Source organism: Danaus plexippus, chromosome 11 (genome assembly GCF_018135715.1).
Source record: "Danaus plexippus chromosome 11, MEX_DaPlex, whole genome shotgun sequence".
NCBI classification, from domain to species: domain Eukaryota; kingdom Metazoa; phylum Arthropoda; class Insecta; order Lepidoptera; family Nymphalidae; genus Danaus; species Danaus plexippus.
The window spans coordinates 2,321,478-2,340,125 of record NC_083544.1 but is presented as its reverse complement, the minus strand read 5'-3'; the positions used below and the strand labels follow the sequence as shown (position 1 = coordinate 2,340,125).

General features: G+C 30.6%; 2 protein-coding genes across 2 annotated transcripts in view; one reads left to right on the top strand and one right to left on the bottom strand.

The window, feature by feature from the left end:
* Positions 1 to 18,648, bottom strand: part of LOC116765734 (uncharacterized) — a 62,419-nt gene that overhangs the window by 1,883 nt on the left and 41,888 nt on the right. The window contains exons 2-6 of the mRNA XM_032655313.2: positions 4,504 to 4,657; positions 2,043 to 4,422; positions 1,649 to 1,835; positions 1,282 to 1,454; positions 142 to 364 (exon numbers count right to left, since the gene is read on the bottom strand). Coding sequence (XP_032511204.2) covers positions 142 to 364; positions 1,282 to 1,454; positions 1,649 to 1,835; positions 2,043 to 4,422; positions 4,504 to 4,657 — 3,117 coding nt within the window. The remainder of the gene's footprint in view (positions 1 to 141; positions 365 to 1,281; positions 1,455 to 1,648; positions 1,836 to 2,042; positions 4,423 to 4,503; positions 4,658 to 18,648) is intronic.
* LOC116765836 (calcium uptake protein 1 homolog, mitochondrial-like) overlaps positions 1 to 18,648 on the top strand; it is a 183,946-nt gene that overhangs the window by 133,585 nt on the left and 31,713 nt on the right. The window lies entirely within an intron of this gene.

Sequence of the window (18,648 nt, the reverse complement as noted above, 5' to 3'; positions counted from 1 at the left end):
TAACATGTTGTTACAATACATTAACGTCCAAAAAACATGTTATCAATGCGCACTAGAATTATTCTTTAGATACTACTGATATTTGAACTGGGATCTAATCATTAACGCACTTGTTATTATTTTTATATTAAGAAAACTCACCGAGTGTGACAATCTCCCACAATAGTATACCAAAGGACCATACATCCGCCTGATGGGTATGAACATTATACATAAGAGCCTCTGGAGCCATCCATCTAACTGGTAGCGCACCACGAGCCCTACCACTAGCACCCGCGGTGCGAGACATGCCGAAGTCAGCAATTTTGCACAGCTTGTTATGATCGACGAGGACATTTCGGGCTGCCAGATCACGATGCACGATCTAAAGCGGATATATGGATAAGAAAATATATATGGTAAACGAAACAACCGCTTATATTAATTCTAGTTCCGGAATGGTAGATATGGGCGTTTAATATTATTTTGCTGGTATAAGATAATTTTTTTCCTGAACTTAAAGAAGCTAGTAGCTTGTTTTATGTCCTTTCAAAAAATTATCATTGGTTTTGACTAAGACAGATAGACAAGTTTGCAAGAAAAATTATATTCCACTTCTTAACTTATTTCCGATTCTCTGATTCCAATATGTTGCCCGATGAATCGGTATGAAGGATAGGTCTAAAAAGTTGCTTGAGACTAGAGCCGAGTATGAAATGACACGTTGGCGATTTTTGGGGAGGTACGGGTTTCCTCACAGTTTTCAATGACACTCTGAGACTGGTCGTATTTTGGACTCTAATTTCAAAGTCTTTCTCCACTTCCATCTTTCATTTTAAACGATACACTTTGTTCACAATATTGAAAGTAACAGTAGGATGGTCAAGTTTTCACAACTGTTGCACTTCTTCCCGCTCAAAGGACAAAGTACTGACATCATAGTCTGAACTTTGACCACTTTTCAGTTCATTACCACCTATAAACTAATAAGCCGCACTTGTTGTTTACCATCCGACAACCAGACGCAAAGCGAGTCTCTGCGCTTTCGCCATATACCTTCCTCGCATTAGGTCGAAGCGATATTATTCCTCCTTCCTCATGCTCATAACAATAGTTTAGAACAGATTGTCGGTATTTGTGTATTTTTTCTACTTATAAATAATTTATCTTTAAGGCAACAATGAATAAACTGTAACTGGTATAGTACATTTACCACATTTTGCTTCATTTTCACCTATCATCAGCTGGAATGATATTAAATTGCTATCTAGTATATTAAAACAAAAAACTAAATAAACTCACCCCTTTAGAAGCAATAAAGTCCATACCCCTCGCGACACAATAGGCGAATACTGTCAGGTCTCTTGAAGTAAGTGCGCCACTACCACTGAAGCGATCGGGTCGGGACCGCCGCTCGCGAAGGTACGTCAGAAGTTTACCGCACATGACATACTCCATTATCAATAAATAAGGTTCTAAAAGAATAAAAACAATTTATGAGATAACGATAAAACTAGCAGAAGATATCGGTCCCTGTTTTCAATACTACTAAATCAAAATATCAACTTCAAAATGAGACATTATGAATTTCAATTTAGAATACTTTGACAACAATCTTTGAAGCAAATATTGTTAACAAAACTGGATTCAGGCAATATTTAAAGTTTACCTTGTTCGGTACAACAAGCTAGAAGCGTGACTACATTTGGATGAGTGCCGATTTTCTGCATGATGTAAATCTCATGCAACAGCTCTTGCTTTTCTTTCTGTGAGGCTGATTCTTTGATTGTCTTTACAGCAACCAGGCGAGTTAAACCGTCGTGACCATTCAAATCATCCGCTTCAGCTTTCCAAACCTAAAAAAAATATGTTTTCAACCGCAGACATTGAAATAATTGATCGGGAGTATCGATCTATTAAACATACGAGTTCTTAAAAAACCATGTTGCAAAACATCATCACGGAATAAGTTTATCATAATGTTCTTATTTTTGCAGTTTTGATAATCAAGAAAATTTATAAAAAAAATTAATCGAATGAACATATTAATACAAATATTATACCTGGCCGAAGTTTCCTTGTCCCAGTAAAGTTTGCAATCTTAGTTTATTTCGCGGAAATTCCCACTTTTGGTCAGGTTTGGTGGGAGTTGGCATCGGTGGTCTAGCGACAGGAGTTATAGGGGATTCCTTTTTAACATCGCCGCCTTCATCAAAATAGCCTTCGTATTCGGTATCGATTTCCTTTGCTTTCTTATTAAGGAGATTTCTTAAAACAAATGCCACCACAGCAATTACTGGCAGAAAACCAAGTCCAGCTAGTACATATGAAGCAGTATATGTCTTTTCAGCTTCTATAACAACCTCTTCATTTTGTGACTCATCCAGGCTATTATTCAGTCTCATTGTATTATTTGCTACGGTTTTGTTTGATTTATTACCAGTAAATGTAAGAGGCCTAGAATTAGACGTAGATGAAGTTTCGGAAATAATAATTATTGATTTTAGCGTGTTTTCTGTGACTTCAATTGGTCGAGTAGTCGTAAAAGTGGTTGGTAACGCTGTAGTTTCAGTAACGTCAATAAGTTTATCGTTTAAAGTCTGCGCAGGAATTGGAGTAGTCGTAGTAGTAGTCGTTGTCGTTGGTCGTCGTCTTTTTGCTATATTTCTAGGTATAGTAATACCATTAGTCGAATTCTCGTACTGATTTCTTCGGAACAAGTTAGCTAGTGTTTCAGATATTTTAGACGTGGTCTCAATGTCTTTGTTGCTCGTTGGAGATGTGGGTTTTTGGGTTAATGTTAAAGTGGTGGGTTTTGACTTTAAAACACCTTCAGTTGTTGTAGTTCTTATTCGGTATCTATGTCTATATGGTCGAACAGTGATTGGTGGCAGAGTAGTCGTTTCCGTTTCGTTTATTGGATTGGCCGTTGACATTGTTGTCTCATTTTTTAATCCTTCTGGGGATCCATCTGCAGTTACATTACTAGATTCGTTTAACGAAACATCTGTTTTATTCAGACCTTTCACAGAAGATGTTATAGACACAGATGTTACAACAGCTGTATAAACAGAAGTAGATGCTTTTTCCGTTGTAGCATTATTTACTTCTTCTTGTATTACATGTTCGGTACTTGTTAAAGTTGGTCGTGGGGGGCGGCGACGAGGATTAAAGTAGCTTCTTGTGAAATTTCTTGGTGGAGGCGCTGAATAAGTTTTATTAACAACAGCAATATCTTTAGCGACAGTTTCATTTATATTACTCGTTAATTCATAAAACGGTGTAGCAATGGTAATATTTTTATCCACAGTATTTGATTTCACGTTCTGCAAATTTGCTTCAGTGTCGTTTGATTTTATTGCAACCTGTGGTTTTGGTGTCGGTTGTGTTGTGTTAGGATATTTTCTATAAGCATTAACTAACCCTATCTGACGAGCCGGCGCCGGTCCCTTAACCGTATTTCTAATTTTATTTTTTTCAATAGTATTTTTCACAACGGATACATCCATTTCTTCATTTATTTCTTCCTCTCCGGCACTTGTATTACTATATTTTTCGGTGGCTGAATAACGTGAGTTGAATTTTCGTTTTTCTGAGTTCGAAGGTGCCGCTATAAAATTAACTGATTTTGTCGATGCGGAGAGAGATGGGTAATTAGTTAAATTATCGGATATACCTTGACTTCCCAATTTTTGTCCAAAAAATATGAAAGGAGCCATTTCTTCATCATTTAACTCGGTTTCAAGAGGTCGAAAATGGTTATACAATTCTCTGGACATAAATAAAGTTTGATTTGTTTTATCAGTATCATTGTCTATTTTGACTAAATTAGTATTTCGAAGATCGGTGCTATTTGCTATACTATTTATTTCTGGCTTTTCTTCTTTCTGTATAAATTGAGGTACAATTGTGGTCTTTTCAATACTATCCGTTGCAAGAAGTGTCGTCGTTTGAATGTAGAATGAACTATTGTCCTTAATTTCGTTACTTGAAGTTGTTTTGTTTAAGATTACTTCTCCTTGTGTTACGTTATCTGTGTCTGAATAATTCAGTAAATATAATCCGTGATTGGACTCGTCTACTTGAAATTCTTCTTCTGGATCTAAATCGACTTCTTTGTCAAGACCCTCTAACTTTTCAGGAGGGAGATAAACTACAGCATTCTCTGTAGTGGTTTCTTTTGGCACTATTGATCTATTACCAAAATCTTTTCTTCTGTTATTTAAAAACCCAGCTCTATTCTTGTCTTGATATATTCTAGGTATAAATAGATGTCTTATTTCATGGGGTTTTATATCCTGACGTATTTCTTTATTACCTTCTCGGGATACAAGTTTAAGCGATGGAGCAATGGCTTCATTGCTTGAATTTTCGAAAGTTATTCTCTTTACAATAGAACTGTTTGAATCTCTTATTTCCAATTGGGCGAATGTCGTGTTCCCTCTGTAATTGAGAAAAAGTATTATGTGTAATATAAACTAAAATCCAAAGCAAAACTAAAAATCTATTTAAAACAAAACTGACTTGTGCGGTTTATGAGCCAAGGAAGCGATAGTATTGATATGTGTTGTCAGCCTTCCTGCGAGCAATTGTCTTCTCCTCGCCGCAAGCAGAGAAAGCAGTTGTGAGTCCCTTGTGGTGTTTGCACTACTTTGGGTCGTGGCACGTCTTGCTCCTCCTAGAATCAATACACAAGATTTATTTCATATTTTTATAAGTACGTAGTGTCAGAAACAATAAAAAGTTATCATAGAACATCAATTTCAAACCCAAAATTAACTCGACAAGGCAAAATGTATTCGCCACAAATAATTTTGAAATAAACGAAAGATTGCGTGAAAATAATTAGACGTAATCAAACATCATCGCCGGCTGGCAAGGAAGCCTTCACCCCAAAACAAAACAATAGCGAGAGATGAAATTCAAACACTAGTTTGTCGTCGTCGCCTTGACATAAGGGAGCCGTCCGTAATTATGAAAATTACTATTTCAATTAAATTTTATCAAGCCTTTATATAGCAATTAATAATTTATTTATTACTACGTATTAAAATTTTGATAAATTCCTTAACTATATATTATTTTTAATACTCTATAAATTACTTTTATTTATATAAATTAATACTTAGCGATGATATAACATTCCGCTATAATAGCAGCAAAAACGGGCATGAGTGATGTGCGGTGAAATTTCCAGAGCACACGCAAGATTAGAAATAGGTTGGTTGATAAAATTATTACTGCCAGTAACTCGATTTTATTGTTAAGGTTTTCATAATACTCAAATAAAAACAGTATTGTATATCAATTATGCAACTCCGAAAGTTTTAATAATGATGTTTTAGTCCGATTTCACTACTTTCATGTTACCCGATTATTTATTTAGTTATTACATATTTGTGATTTTCGTTCAAAATAATCAAGTATTTAATACAGGCACATTTCTTACAACTAGAATAATTCGTACTCATAAGTAAAATTTAAGGGCTAGTTCGTTATTTTGTAAAATATAAATGTTGTGTCAAATATTAATGATATATAAATTTTTCTTAAACGTTTTAAGTTGTCAGTGGTACATTTTGAAATAGCTTAATTTTTTTGACGGGCTTTTTGTTGGATCATAGTGTATTGAAAAAAAAAGAATGACATTTTATCCCAGAAATATGACCTCCTTTGTTAGAAACAAATTAGTTTGCAAGAGGGAAAACACAATTTAATTTTGCGAAATTAGCTGTGGCGAAAAATTAATCACAAAATAGGTTAAGCGTTTAATGTTCTGTTCAATTAAAATATATGCACAGATTGAAAGGACTGTGGTTATCAAATGTAGGTTCGAGCACCTCTCACATTCCTTTGAAGGTTTTAACAGAATCAGACTAACCGGATTGTTTCACGAAGTCTTATAGCTACTACAAAACTTATCCAATATTGAAATTACATAATTTAAACTATTAATTGTCAGCTTAGAGTTTAATATGACAGAAATAGGATTGTGAGCAAGACGTTGACATAAATTGTATTTAGGCTTTATTTCAAGCTATATTTAGCGAAAACTGTCCTAATTTTACTTTACGTGGAAACCTAGGTATGTTATATAATATATAATTATACTAAAACTTACTTTTCTATGCACCTATATTTTGTAGCTCTGGGAAATCAGTTTGGTAACTAAATAATATCGAAATAATCGTCACACGATCAGATTATTATAATTTTGTTTAGAAATTTCAGTAGAAGTTAATAAATAGTATTTATTAAAATAACAAAACTTGATAGCAACATTATGTTTGATCGTGGTTTATAACAAATTTGCACTGTTTTCATAATATTTCAAAACATGCCGTTAGTTATTTAATAAGGACGTATGAAGCAAACATTCGACTTTATTCATATTAAAGTTCTACTTGATGGATATAAAAACGTCTCTCACACATATTTCCCACACATTTAATAAGTGTTTACGTTAACAAAAACCAAGTGCGTATTACAAATTATTGTTTATACTATTGACCATGTGAATTCGTGTATTGTAACCTTTATGATAGAAACCTTTTTATAACACACAATAATTATCGTGAATTTGTATTTTTTATTACGTGATATACGATTATATTTAAGTATCATAACTATTATAAAATTTTGTGGATGCTTTAAAATTACGTTTATCTTATTCAGTTGAAGCGATTGCTGAAGACGTGTTGGATTTTAGAATCACACTTCTTTGAAGAGTATATTTTGAATTTGAAGGGTTCAGCAAAAAATTATTGAAACATATTTGAGACGCATAATTTTTTTCTCAAAACAAAGCACCTATTTCCCATACTGTTGAGTAAACAGGCGACATCTGTAATGTTAGTGTTACAAAGCTAGTCGTTTCTTGCACTGTTACCAACATAAGTGAAACAATCACAAAGATTTCAAATATTCAGAACATATTCCATAATATTTTCTTAATAAATTGCGCAACCCGACATAATCTTGATACTAGTAAATTTTGTAATATGAATTGCTTATTAAGAATGCTGATGGCCTTGTAAAATTGCTACAATTGGGCTTATTATTTATATTAAAACCTTTTTTTTTAAATATATTTTGTTAATATAATGTAGTATGTGGGTCATACGAATGAGTTAATATAAAAAGCATTATAACAAGTTGTATGCTGGGTTACAACATTTAAATCAATGTGTGTCGATTGTCGCTTGGCTAGCGATGCGAACCGTTGTTCTAGTGACGTACCGTAACCATAGTTTCATAGTTTTATCGGTATCTCGACTATTTAGCAATGTTACATTGAACTAAAAATTGCATCTCTGTGCAATAAATTTTTCTATGTATCTGATTTATAAATGATATCAAATAAATAGTTTATTTTAATTAATTTTTCAATTCCATAAGGCAATTAATTTTCGAAATATGTTTTGAACATTCTAATCAATAAGTTATTAAGAATAAGTACTTTTATAAACGTTTCAAATTAATTTTCAATAGGTGAAGACAGACACCATTACATAACAAATATAAAAAAATCTCGTCTGCCCGTGATCACGTTTGCTGCAGGGTAACCGAAACGTCGCTAGTATGCAGTTTACAATAATAAAAAATAGTTTTATTTAAATATGAAAGAAATATCGAATATACAAGTTAGGAAGACATCACTAGCTGCACCTGCAAGCGGCATGCAGCCTCTCAGACCCACAATGGCTTATAAACGCGAGTTCTGACCTCGCTGTGTAATATTTAGCGATTATTATGAATAGTTATATAATTTGAAAAACAAAGTAGTAGACCTACTAGTCCTATTGACATATGGATGTATCAAAACTTGTTCACTTGCAGGCAACAAGAGATACAAATTTTATGGGGCTTTAAGACATTATTTGTTTGCATACGTATAAATGTCCATTTGCAGGAAGATTCTAGTACATTTCGTTTGAACTATTGCTTAACAGAGGTAATGACAAGTAACCACAGTGACATAACATGGCTATAGCCACAAGGAAATATAAGTGTTACACTGTCACTTCTGTTATAGGTATGCACATGTATTTTGTGGTGATGAGTCACAGACTGCAATTACTCCTAAAGAAATAAAAAAAAAATATATGCATATTGTATGTTAAATTCTTGCAAGATAAGAAAAAAATGGTGCCCAAAAAATTTTTTTTTAATACATATTATTCCGATGTGAATTGTTTTTTAAATAAAATTATAATTGAATTAATAGATGGATCTTTGCATCGCTTTGGGACCTACAAATATAACATTTTATATTTCTTTTGCTTCAAACAAAAATATTACTTATTTTATGAGAGTATAAACTCTAAGATGAACTAAAAGAAAATAATAATATAATAATATGAATAGCCACAGAAGGGTGGAAAGAATCCATAAATACATAGGATTATTCATTGCAGTCAGTTCAGTGTTCGTGTATTAAATTTAACTATGTTAATCATTATAAGTACACGGAAAACTAAACCCGCTGACTTCAACGGCCAACAATTCTCGTTCGTATGTAATCAGTAATCAGCGGATCTGCATGGGCGTGTTTTATCGCACGACCGTTCATTCATTCGGTCACGTGTTGTAATTCTACCTGCAGTCATTACCGTATATATCCTGCCTTATTTCAATATTCCTCTTCAATGCCTACTCGATGAGTCTCAAGTGATTCATTTTGTTTTCATTCATCGATGTTTTATCTTTAACTGCTTATAAAACATACTATATAAATGTTTTGATATTCGTCTTCGTTGGAAAATAAAAACAATGTCGTCTCAATTGGTATTGTGACATACTCAACTGAGTATGGAAACTTCCTAGAGATATTCCAAATAAAAATCACGAGGTTACATAATAATATAATTAAGCATTTTATAACATGCAAATAATTTAAATTCATATAAAGCTATCAATGAGATTGTAAATTATTTCCTAAGAGAGATATTTCAGTGGGCGCGGATGCATAGTTTGTGCCTAACAACGGCCTACAGTATACTATGTAAATGTCTTGCTTAAAGCCATTGTACCTACAACCTTGTGCTGACATGATTATTGCATTAATTCACATCATTATTTAAAACGGAATGTAATCTCATTATCATAATTTGAGTGACGTTAAATAATAAAATATTACAAATCTGTAATTTCTTAATAATGGATTCATCTGATTTTATTACACTTTTTTTCATGAAACAATACAAAGCAACATATAGGTACTTCGACAATTTCTTTTATAATTTTTTAAACTTTTTTTGCTGTTATGTATATGTAAGCTTTCTTTAATTTTGTTAAGTATTTTAAAACCGTTCTAGAATCGTCTTTAAAAAGTTATAATTTAATGTGACATCATTATAAAAGTATATAGTTCTTAAAATAACAAAAAAAAAAAAACTACTTAAACAATTTTATAAGAATCATCATGCAATAAAACGATGCCGAAATACAGACAAAAGAATTTATGAACGAATCCATAATATTAAGTATAGACCATGTGAAGGCTGAGTGCTATACAATAATTACTGGCAACCTGTCAACTAAATGCCGGAAACTGGTCGTTTGTCACGCCACCAACCAGGTTATAGAGGGTTTCTGGTTCCTTTCGTTCGCTGGATTTATGATTAGCGTAATAATTTGTTTTATATTGATAAAATTATTGCATACGGTGTTGCCAGCTATATTATTCACTCTGAAAGCTTATGTAATGTTCTAGTTAATATTTCTTTAAGTGTTGCCATCAATACAGTAGTGATATAGTACAAATAGTTAAACATTTTGAAAAAAAAATTGGTTAATATTCGCAGGATGTAAAATAATTGAAGTAAAATAACAATAGATCTAATCTAATCAATAGGTAGTTGAATAATTCATCCTTATACTAGATCAGGTCACATTTAAATAGAATAAATACATTTAATTGTGTAGCAATTTTAGAGCGATACATTAATTTTATACAATACAGATTATAAAACACTTAATGTTATGACGAATAAAGAAACCTAGCCTTGTATCGGTTCTACAACTGTTATGAAATACGCATGCAACCAAAATTTACATGTGCTTATAATCAAATATCTACTTTAAGCATACCTCAGGCCAAACAAATTGGACCAACACTGTATCTGTAATATTGTGTTTATAATAATTTAAACTTAATAATCTATTAAAGGTATTGCTTTGAGCATTTAATTTACACATGAGATTTAAGTTGTTTTTTTTTATTTGAACGTATTAACTTTTTTTGATTGATTATTATCTTTGGATTGCCAAAGAAGTCAGTTGAATATTTTTCTGGCATAATTTTGATATTAAACAGAACAAATGAATAGACATATACAAATGTTTGGATGTCATTGTATTGTGTTCTTTAAGATACAATAAAATGAAATAATCTTCACGATTGATATTCTCCAGTCTTTTGTTGAAATTCGTCCTTTGGTGCAGTACCGTTTTTGTTGCACCTCGGAAGTTACTGAGGCCTTCATATGCACATTGTTTAAACCCATAAATACAGGCTTTAAATTATTTCGACAATAATAAATATATGTATGTAAAGAAAAATACATTATTTTTCTTTAACTTTGAATTGTTTTTATTATTATTTTTATGTGTGTGTGGAGTATTTATGTTAGTTATGACTTGCCTTGTCGTACTTTTTTCTATAAACTCTATGGTCTCGGCTAGTAAAAGAAAATAATTTTTTTGACGTTTATTTGTTTCTGTAAAAAGAATGAAAAAATGGTAGAAAAGAAATATAAGGTGGAATTAAGGATAATTGTAAGGAATAAACTTTAAAAGTCATTTCATTGATTATAGAGGAACGCGAGTTTATATTCTTGAAAAAAATCTTTAAAAGACAAAAATTGTTTTATATATATATATATATCAATATCTTCACACAATGATCATTATTGTAGATTTTATTACTAACAATAGGTCTTATCTCTTGATCGTATTGAGATCCAAATCTTTCAAAGATATTGACACTAACACAATACAACATTGAAGAGATAAAGGCATTTACAATAACATGTTTTATGCTTCACATTTGGTATTGTGATTTGAAATGTATGACAATATTTGTTTTAGTTTCAATGATAGACGAATTTGGACCTTAACTATCGCTTTATACAGTTTATTATTGGTTAATATTTTCTTGCGTCATATCACGTACATAGATGCTTAGTAAAAATTTACCACAATATATAACGAGCCAAACGGCATTCCTCCGAGGGTCCAAAATCCCACGTGCAGATATCTGGTATAGATGTCCTTAATGACAAATCCAAATACCACATGCTAATTACTTATTGAGCAAGATGCAACTTTCTATTCAAATACACTCTATATGTGACCTCGAAAACCTGAAGTAGCTAAAACCTATTTGTAACCCTCTCTTGTTTTATTACCGAATTTATTACTCTTCATAAAACTGAGTGCTTAGAAATAATATCAATTAAATTACCCAACTATAGCACCTGGGTTATATCAATAAAGATGACAACTTCTATGGAACTGATTTTAACAAATACATACATCGCAGGAGGCTTTAACAACTATAACTTTATATACAACACGTACAAAAACAAATTAAAGTACAAAAATAGTGTTCATTACATTTATAACCTTATCTCTGCAACACAAAATGTGACTCACGTGATATTTGCCGATTAAGGATAAGAATTTAGAACAATATTTTAAAATTATCACAATTTAGGAAAATTACTTTAGCCTTTCGTGATTTGTATTACTTAACATTTGAGATGAATATATTATGTCAATAAAAAGGTTACTTTGGCATAGATCATAAATAAACATTACCAGATATTTTATCTACCGACAGATATTTATGTATGAGAAATTAAATCTTATTTCAAATCATTTTATAAAAATAAGAAATTTTCTCTTCTATCCGAAAGTGAATGTCATTTTATACAATTTCTACAGAAATATTAATATTATTATTTAAGACTTAATATTCCATTAGACAGATGAGATTCGTGTAAATTCATCTTCGGAATTATAACAAAAAAAAATAATACATTACTTATATTTGAAGCAACACATCTAATTTAAAAAAAAAAAAACAAATATTTTATGAAAAACGGTTATTAAAGATTGTATATTCGAGCGATTTATTAAAACACATTAACATACAAAAACAGACGACTGATCGTTGTCCATTTCAATTTTCAATTATATTTTTATTAAACGGTTTTGAATCCTATTCTCTTAATAATAGAGTTCTTTTAAGTGTATTGATACCGTGAGCAATAAATTGAAAGATCTCCGTTGTTCTAAGTATCTAATGGAATAATATATATCGCCTTGAACTATAGGTAATGGCTAAAATCCTTGCATCACATGCAAATTGTTTGATAAATCACATTGTAGAACATTTGTTGGACCTACCGTGTGAACCTATTTCATAAACAATCATTATTTTTTTTCGATGTGTGTAATAGTAAACAATTATTAGCCAGTGAATGCAAAAATCAATATATTTAATAGAAATTCGTAATAAATTACAAACTGTTGAAGCTCCTCTCCCCGCAACGCGATGGACCCGCCACCCGCACGGTGAATCCATTGAATGCTAAGAGGTTTCGTCTCAAATTTTAAGTTTTTAGTGCACTATTAGCGCTATTTCTTTATTAAAGTGAAGAAATTTTTTAGTTTTTTTTTTTGAAACATTTTTTTTTACATTTACCTCACCTTTGCTTCAATATATTTATGTAATTTTAATGTAATATTTTAATATGTGTTTGATATAGAATTTTTATTTATTATCTAATATATTAATACCATGTAAGTTATGTATAAAGTAACATTATTTTTATTTACATATCAACAATCGCAGCGAGAAATCAACCAATATCTTGATGTCTATAGAATCTTGTATCAGGTTTTTAACAATATAGTAATTAAGCCCGTAACATATTAATATATATTTACATTAGCTTAAATAGCAACCTCCTTGTTTGGTTATTCCGCCATCAGTGTAAATATTGTAATGCCAAATCCATATTCTCAATCAATATACTTTCAGGACGCACAACTATCTGTGGTATACTTTCGATTTCAACACGAATTAATTAAACATTAACATGCCCAGATCAGAATGTGGACGCAAGGAAATGACCATATAGATATGAGGCCAGACACTAAAATGGCAAACGGAATGACCAAAAATGAACAAATATTTAATTTAAAATATGTCGGCATATGCAGAACAGGTCAATGAAACAAATAAGATCATAAATAAGACGACTTTTGAAAATATTTTTTTCATTATTTTACATTAAATATATATTTTGGGGTAACTAACACGGGAAGCATATGTAAGCACACAAAGATAATTCACATTGAAGCAGAATATTTACTTTATGGTGTCGTTATACGTAGTTTCCTATTTAATTTATTATTTGCGAAGTTCCGTTACAAAACTATCTTTAATATTATCATATAACGGCTTATTAATTTGAGCGTTTTGTAAATGTCACACGAAATCATTAACTTTCTCAAGAATGTAAGCGTCGCATTTTTTTTATTAATTTTTATTACTAGATAATTTTTTCTTCCTATTAAATGTAATTAATATTTTTCGGATTATGCTACGCGTATTTTATTATTTTAAATAAATAATAGTTTAAAAAAAAACCAAAAAACACGCTTTTTATAGAAAACCGAACTAAAAACTAGAAAATAAATTTTAATAAATTTAAATTAAGAAAATAGTGTTAAAAATTTCTATAAATATAAATTAATAATAGTGTGAATAAAAAAATGTATTTTATTTTAAAAAAAGCGTGGGGTGCATGGTGTCAATAGTTATAAATATTTTATTGACAGATATCAGTAAAGTGATTATCATTTTGATAATAACTTAAAAAGCACCCTACGCTTTTTTTTAAATGAAATAATTTTTTTTTTATTCACACTATTATTAATTTATATTTATTGAAATTTTTAACACTATTTTCTTAATTTAAATTTATTTTCTATTTTTTAGTTCAGTTTTTTATAAAAAGCGTGTTTTTTAGTTTTTTTTAAACTATTATTTATTTTTTACTTTTTAGTTTGGTTTATTTATAATAGCTTGTTTTTTTAAATTTTAATTAAGTTTCTTACCTTATCGGCTATAGATGAAAATTATATAAATTAACAAAAATCATATTTTGCAAATTAAAAAATGGAAAATTTTATCAAATTAGTGTATTGTCATCGGTCCTCGATAAATCTACAAAGTTTGAACGAAATCTGGCCGTTTAAAGTGGGTCAAAATCGCGCCCAAAGAAGTCGGTTACAAACAAACATACATGTGAAGCTAATAAAAACTAAATACACCCTACGTTTCGGCTACTTTGCAGCAACCGTGATCACGTGCAGACGAGATGTGGATCATACGCGTAGTAAAATACGAATAATATTACGTTCATTTAAATGACTACTCGCACAAGTCTCAGATCTCATTATCTTCCTATTGTTATAGCGGAAAAAATGTTTGAATAACATTTGGTTTCAATTTTATTTCAATATCAAGTCCCAAGTATCAGGACCCATGATGTTCCTATATTGTTGATGTTGAAGTAAATGACTAATTTAATTATGTTTACTAAATTAAATTGAAGACATTGGAACTGCGTCAACTGGACATTGAACATTGAATTAAAAAAAATATAAAAATCGGTCTATAATTGAAAAAGTATTAGCGAAACGAGTATGTATAGAATCGAATTATCAACTTCCTATTTTAGATGTAGAATAAAAAGTGACCTAAGTTACATATTAAGGTATGATATACTTGCTAGTGACAGTCCCATCATAATCGTTCCAGACGTTCAGGAGATTACACTGAAAAATACAGGCAGACGAATAAAAAATCCTGTTTCGATATATGTAGGCATGCTATATATTGTGATATGCATAACGTGAAATGCTGATAATTTGAAATTATAAACATACGCTTAAGTTTCATTTATTTGTAAAGATCATCCTCAACTGTCGTGTTTGAAATGACAACTGCAGTTGGTTCATCCAATCAAATGACGACTATCGATGTCTTGTTCCTGTTAATTTTAAAACAAACAATACCACGTTACTAATGTTTTGCGTAGTAACATATCTTTACATATAATTTGACTGTACGAGAGTATGTCACTGAACTCGTCATAAACTGCTGGACCGATTTGCATGATCTTCTCATACAGTCGGGTGGTACCACGGATGGTTTAGATTCATAAATCAGTTCGCAAATGGCGTTGCAGTTCAGTATATAGGTTATGTAAAATGAAAATGCTGCAAATTAGGTTACTATGTACATATATATATATAGTTATATGTTGGTTTTATACACTTCATGCATTTCTCTCTAAGCGCAACTCTGATGTTTCTGCAGACGGATTCGAGGCCAAAAAGTAGTATATATATATGTATATATTAAAATATAAACCTTCATTTTTATTTTCTAAATCAATAATCATCCTTTGTTATAGGCGTAGAATCTAAACATTGCTTCATTTTTCATACATACAGAAATAATGTCAGGTTTATATCAATTCCTTCAATGTATATTTATAGTCATTCCTGTTCCAATCTTATCTTGAGCTGATCTGGTCTGACCATCTCCATTGGTGGACGGCTTGTGGCCAGTTTTTGTTCAAACGTACTGGTAGACCTTAGATGTATATGGATAAAGATAGTAAAAAATATTTTTTTTCCATTTACAGTCACGTAGGCGCTAATCTCATTTGTATACGGTCTGAATTATTCAACAAATATCTAAAGAAATCAAAACAAACATCCAAATTTATTCAGCCGTTCTAGTTTTAGCGCAAACAAAAAAGGTTGTATATATCATTGAACAAATTAATAACAATTTCATACATAAATCGACTGTGTTATTATTCATTCATTGATCAATTTATATATAAAATAACATATATTATTTATAATCGACTATAAACATTATAATTGATAAATAAAAATGTAGTAAAAGCTTTATTTACAAGACTTAATATAAAGTTGTAGGAAAAAAGGGTCTCTGACCAGAACTCATATGATATAAGAACGTCCATTATAGTCAGCAATCATCGCTCACTGGCACTGGCAGGAGTCCAACGTTTCGAGGAATATGGAGCGTTGTTATATAAGGAGTTGTTTACTTTTATATGGCTAAGTGTAAAAACTAACACAATAAATGACTTTATTTGGAAACGGCGTTTAAAAACAAAAGGCAATAGAAATATGCGGACCTCGAAGGACGTGTAGGTGAGTTGGGCGTAAATAATATTGATTAATTATTAAATAGATTATTACAATTAGTTATAATGACATTTAAAAGGAACACAGATAAAAGAAAAAAAATGTTGATTAGCGTTTCACTATTAACGCTCCAAATACTTTCAATTGACCGGACGTACATAAATGTTTACACTCTCAATTTAAAGTTTTTATTTGTATACAGCCAATCAAATGCATTCAAATGTCAACATGGCCGCATCCGCTGTGCTTTGTTGATATTTTCCCACGTTTTGGATAATTTTTGGTCTTAGTAAAGTCCATTCGAAAATCAATATTTATTGCATTTTTTTTAATATAAGCTCGAATATCGGCGCGAATATTATTGAGACGTGGAAACCTTGATATGACTTTGTGTAAATCATTACTTTATATTTATTATACAACAACGTGTCATATTTATGTTTAATAGATTTGTTAACGAATTATATTTTGTTATTTTTGTAGCAACAAGTAATTCTGTTTATTTTATTTGGCTCTATTTATCAGATCAATCGTCTGAATCTTGTTGCCAGCGTGTATGAAACACGCGCGGTTATTGTCGTCATACTTCAAGTCCCATTAGATTGTTAGTGTAACAAATGCTGTATTGTGTCGAATTTCCAAAGATTACATAAACCATGGGAAAATATAAACTTATGGTATAACCATTTGAATGGCCATTGACGGTACGCAATAAATTCTCTATGGTTAATTCTTAAGGCTTTGTTCACGTGTGGGTAAAAACATTATTGATCCTTGTTGAAAAAAATCATAAATCAATTGTTATTTTAGCATTGCTGTTCAAAAAACTTTTTTTTTACGAAAATTATAGTAATTTTTTAGATTCTATATGAAACGAGTTCAAAAGTAACCTCATTTTCAAGAATTTTATGCTTGGATTACTTTTTTCTAATTAAGATTAACCGTTGTCAATGTATGGGAACTTTCCAGAACCGGAAGTGTAGAGTATTTTATTTTTGATGTTTCTAATACCTGTAACAAGAAAAATAATGATAAGTGTATAGAAAAGAGAGACATACAATATAAATTAATGTATTAAGTTTTTTATAATAGAACGCTTGTCATAGGACAGGAAGTTAAAAACTCTTTGAATACTTTGAATCTCTCTATTATAATGATGAGAAAATGATATCACGAGTAACATTAATTCTAATGCATTATTTGAGAATAATGTCTTGCCTTACGAGTTTTTCCATAATCTTTCAACTTTCCATTTGCTTTCAGGAGATTTTATTAATGAGATCTAAGATTTTCGCGAGTTTTATTCATTTAAATGAAACTAGTATTATTCGGATATACTACGCGGATTTTATTATTTAAAAACTACATAATCCCGACGTTTCAGTTACTTTGTAGCAACCGGGATCACGGGCAGACGAGGTGTGAGATTTTATAAAATTTAATATGAAAGGATAATATGAAATAATATATTACCTTTTTTCATTTATCTTAATAAATTAATATAATTATTTTATATAACAAATATTAATATTATTTATAAGAAAATATAAACTTAAATATATTATTGTTTATAAGAAACAAATCTAATATAATCAAATTTCTTCTAACTGCTTCGTATGCCATAAGCTTGACATAGCCATAAGATATGAAAAACGGTCGGGCATGCAAATGGTATGGAAATTAAGATGAGACAATAAGAGATTGTGACGACACGCCCTAATGCTGCGCACACGCATACGAAATAACACAGTACGACTTAACGAACAGCTACGTAACTAACGCTGAAAAAAATACTAGCGATTATGGCCCTTATTCATACTGGATTGTTGTTCATAATTCCATACATAAATAATGTACAAATAACACTGTATTGTAATACGATTAGGAATTCAGTGGTATTAATAGAGTCGTTCACGTTACGCAAAAGCTACTCGCATTAATCTGATGTGTCAATAATTTTAACAAAAAAAAGTATTGCGGAATACTAGCTAACACATAATTTAAAAAAACAAAATAATCATTTATTAGATATCGCCTTACGATACTCGATAATAATTAATTGATTAAATTCAAAACTAGAATAGATATGTCATTATGTTTGACATTTAGGAAAAACAGACAGTGAGGAATCTCCACGGTTGAAGTATTTTATGTATGTGTCAAAGTCATGGAAGTATGTGCAGTGTTAACTCTAAATAACTAATTATTTCTTATGCACATTATATGAAGAAAAAAAATTAATTTGCGCACTTCCTCGTTTGCGAAATTTTCTTAAAGGTACATAATTTCCGCTTCACGTGTTAATATTATGACGAAAATAAACCATGTAATCGAATCGTTCGTGTGTTTTGATAAAAAGATATCCATCACCATAACAATTATTGCGTTAGAATAATCATATTA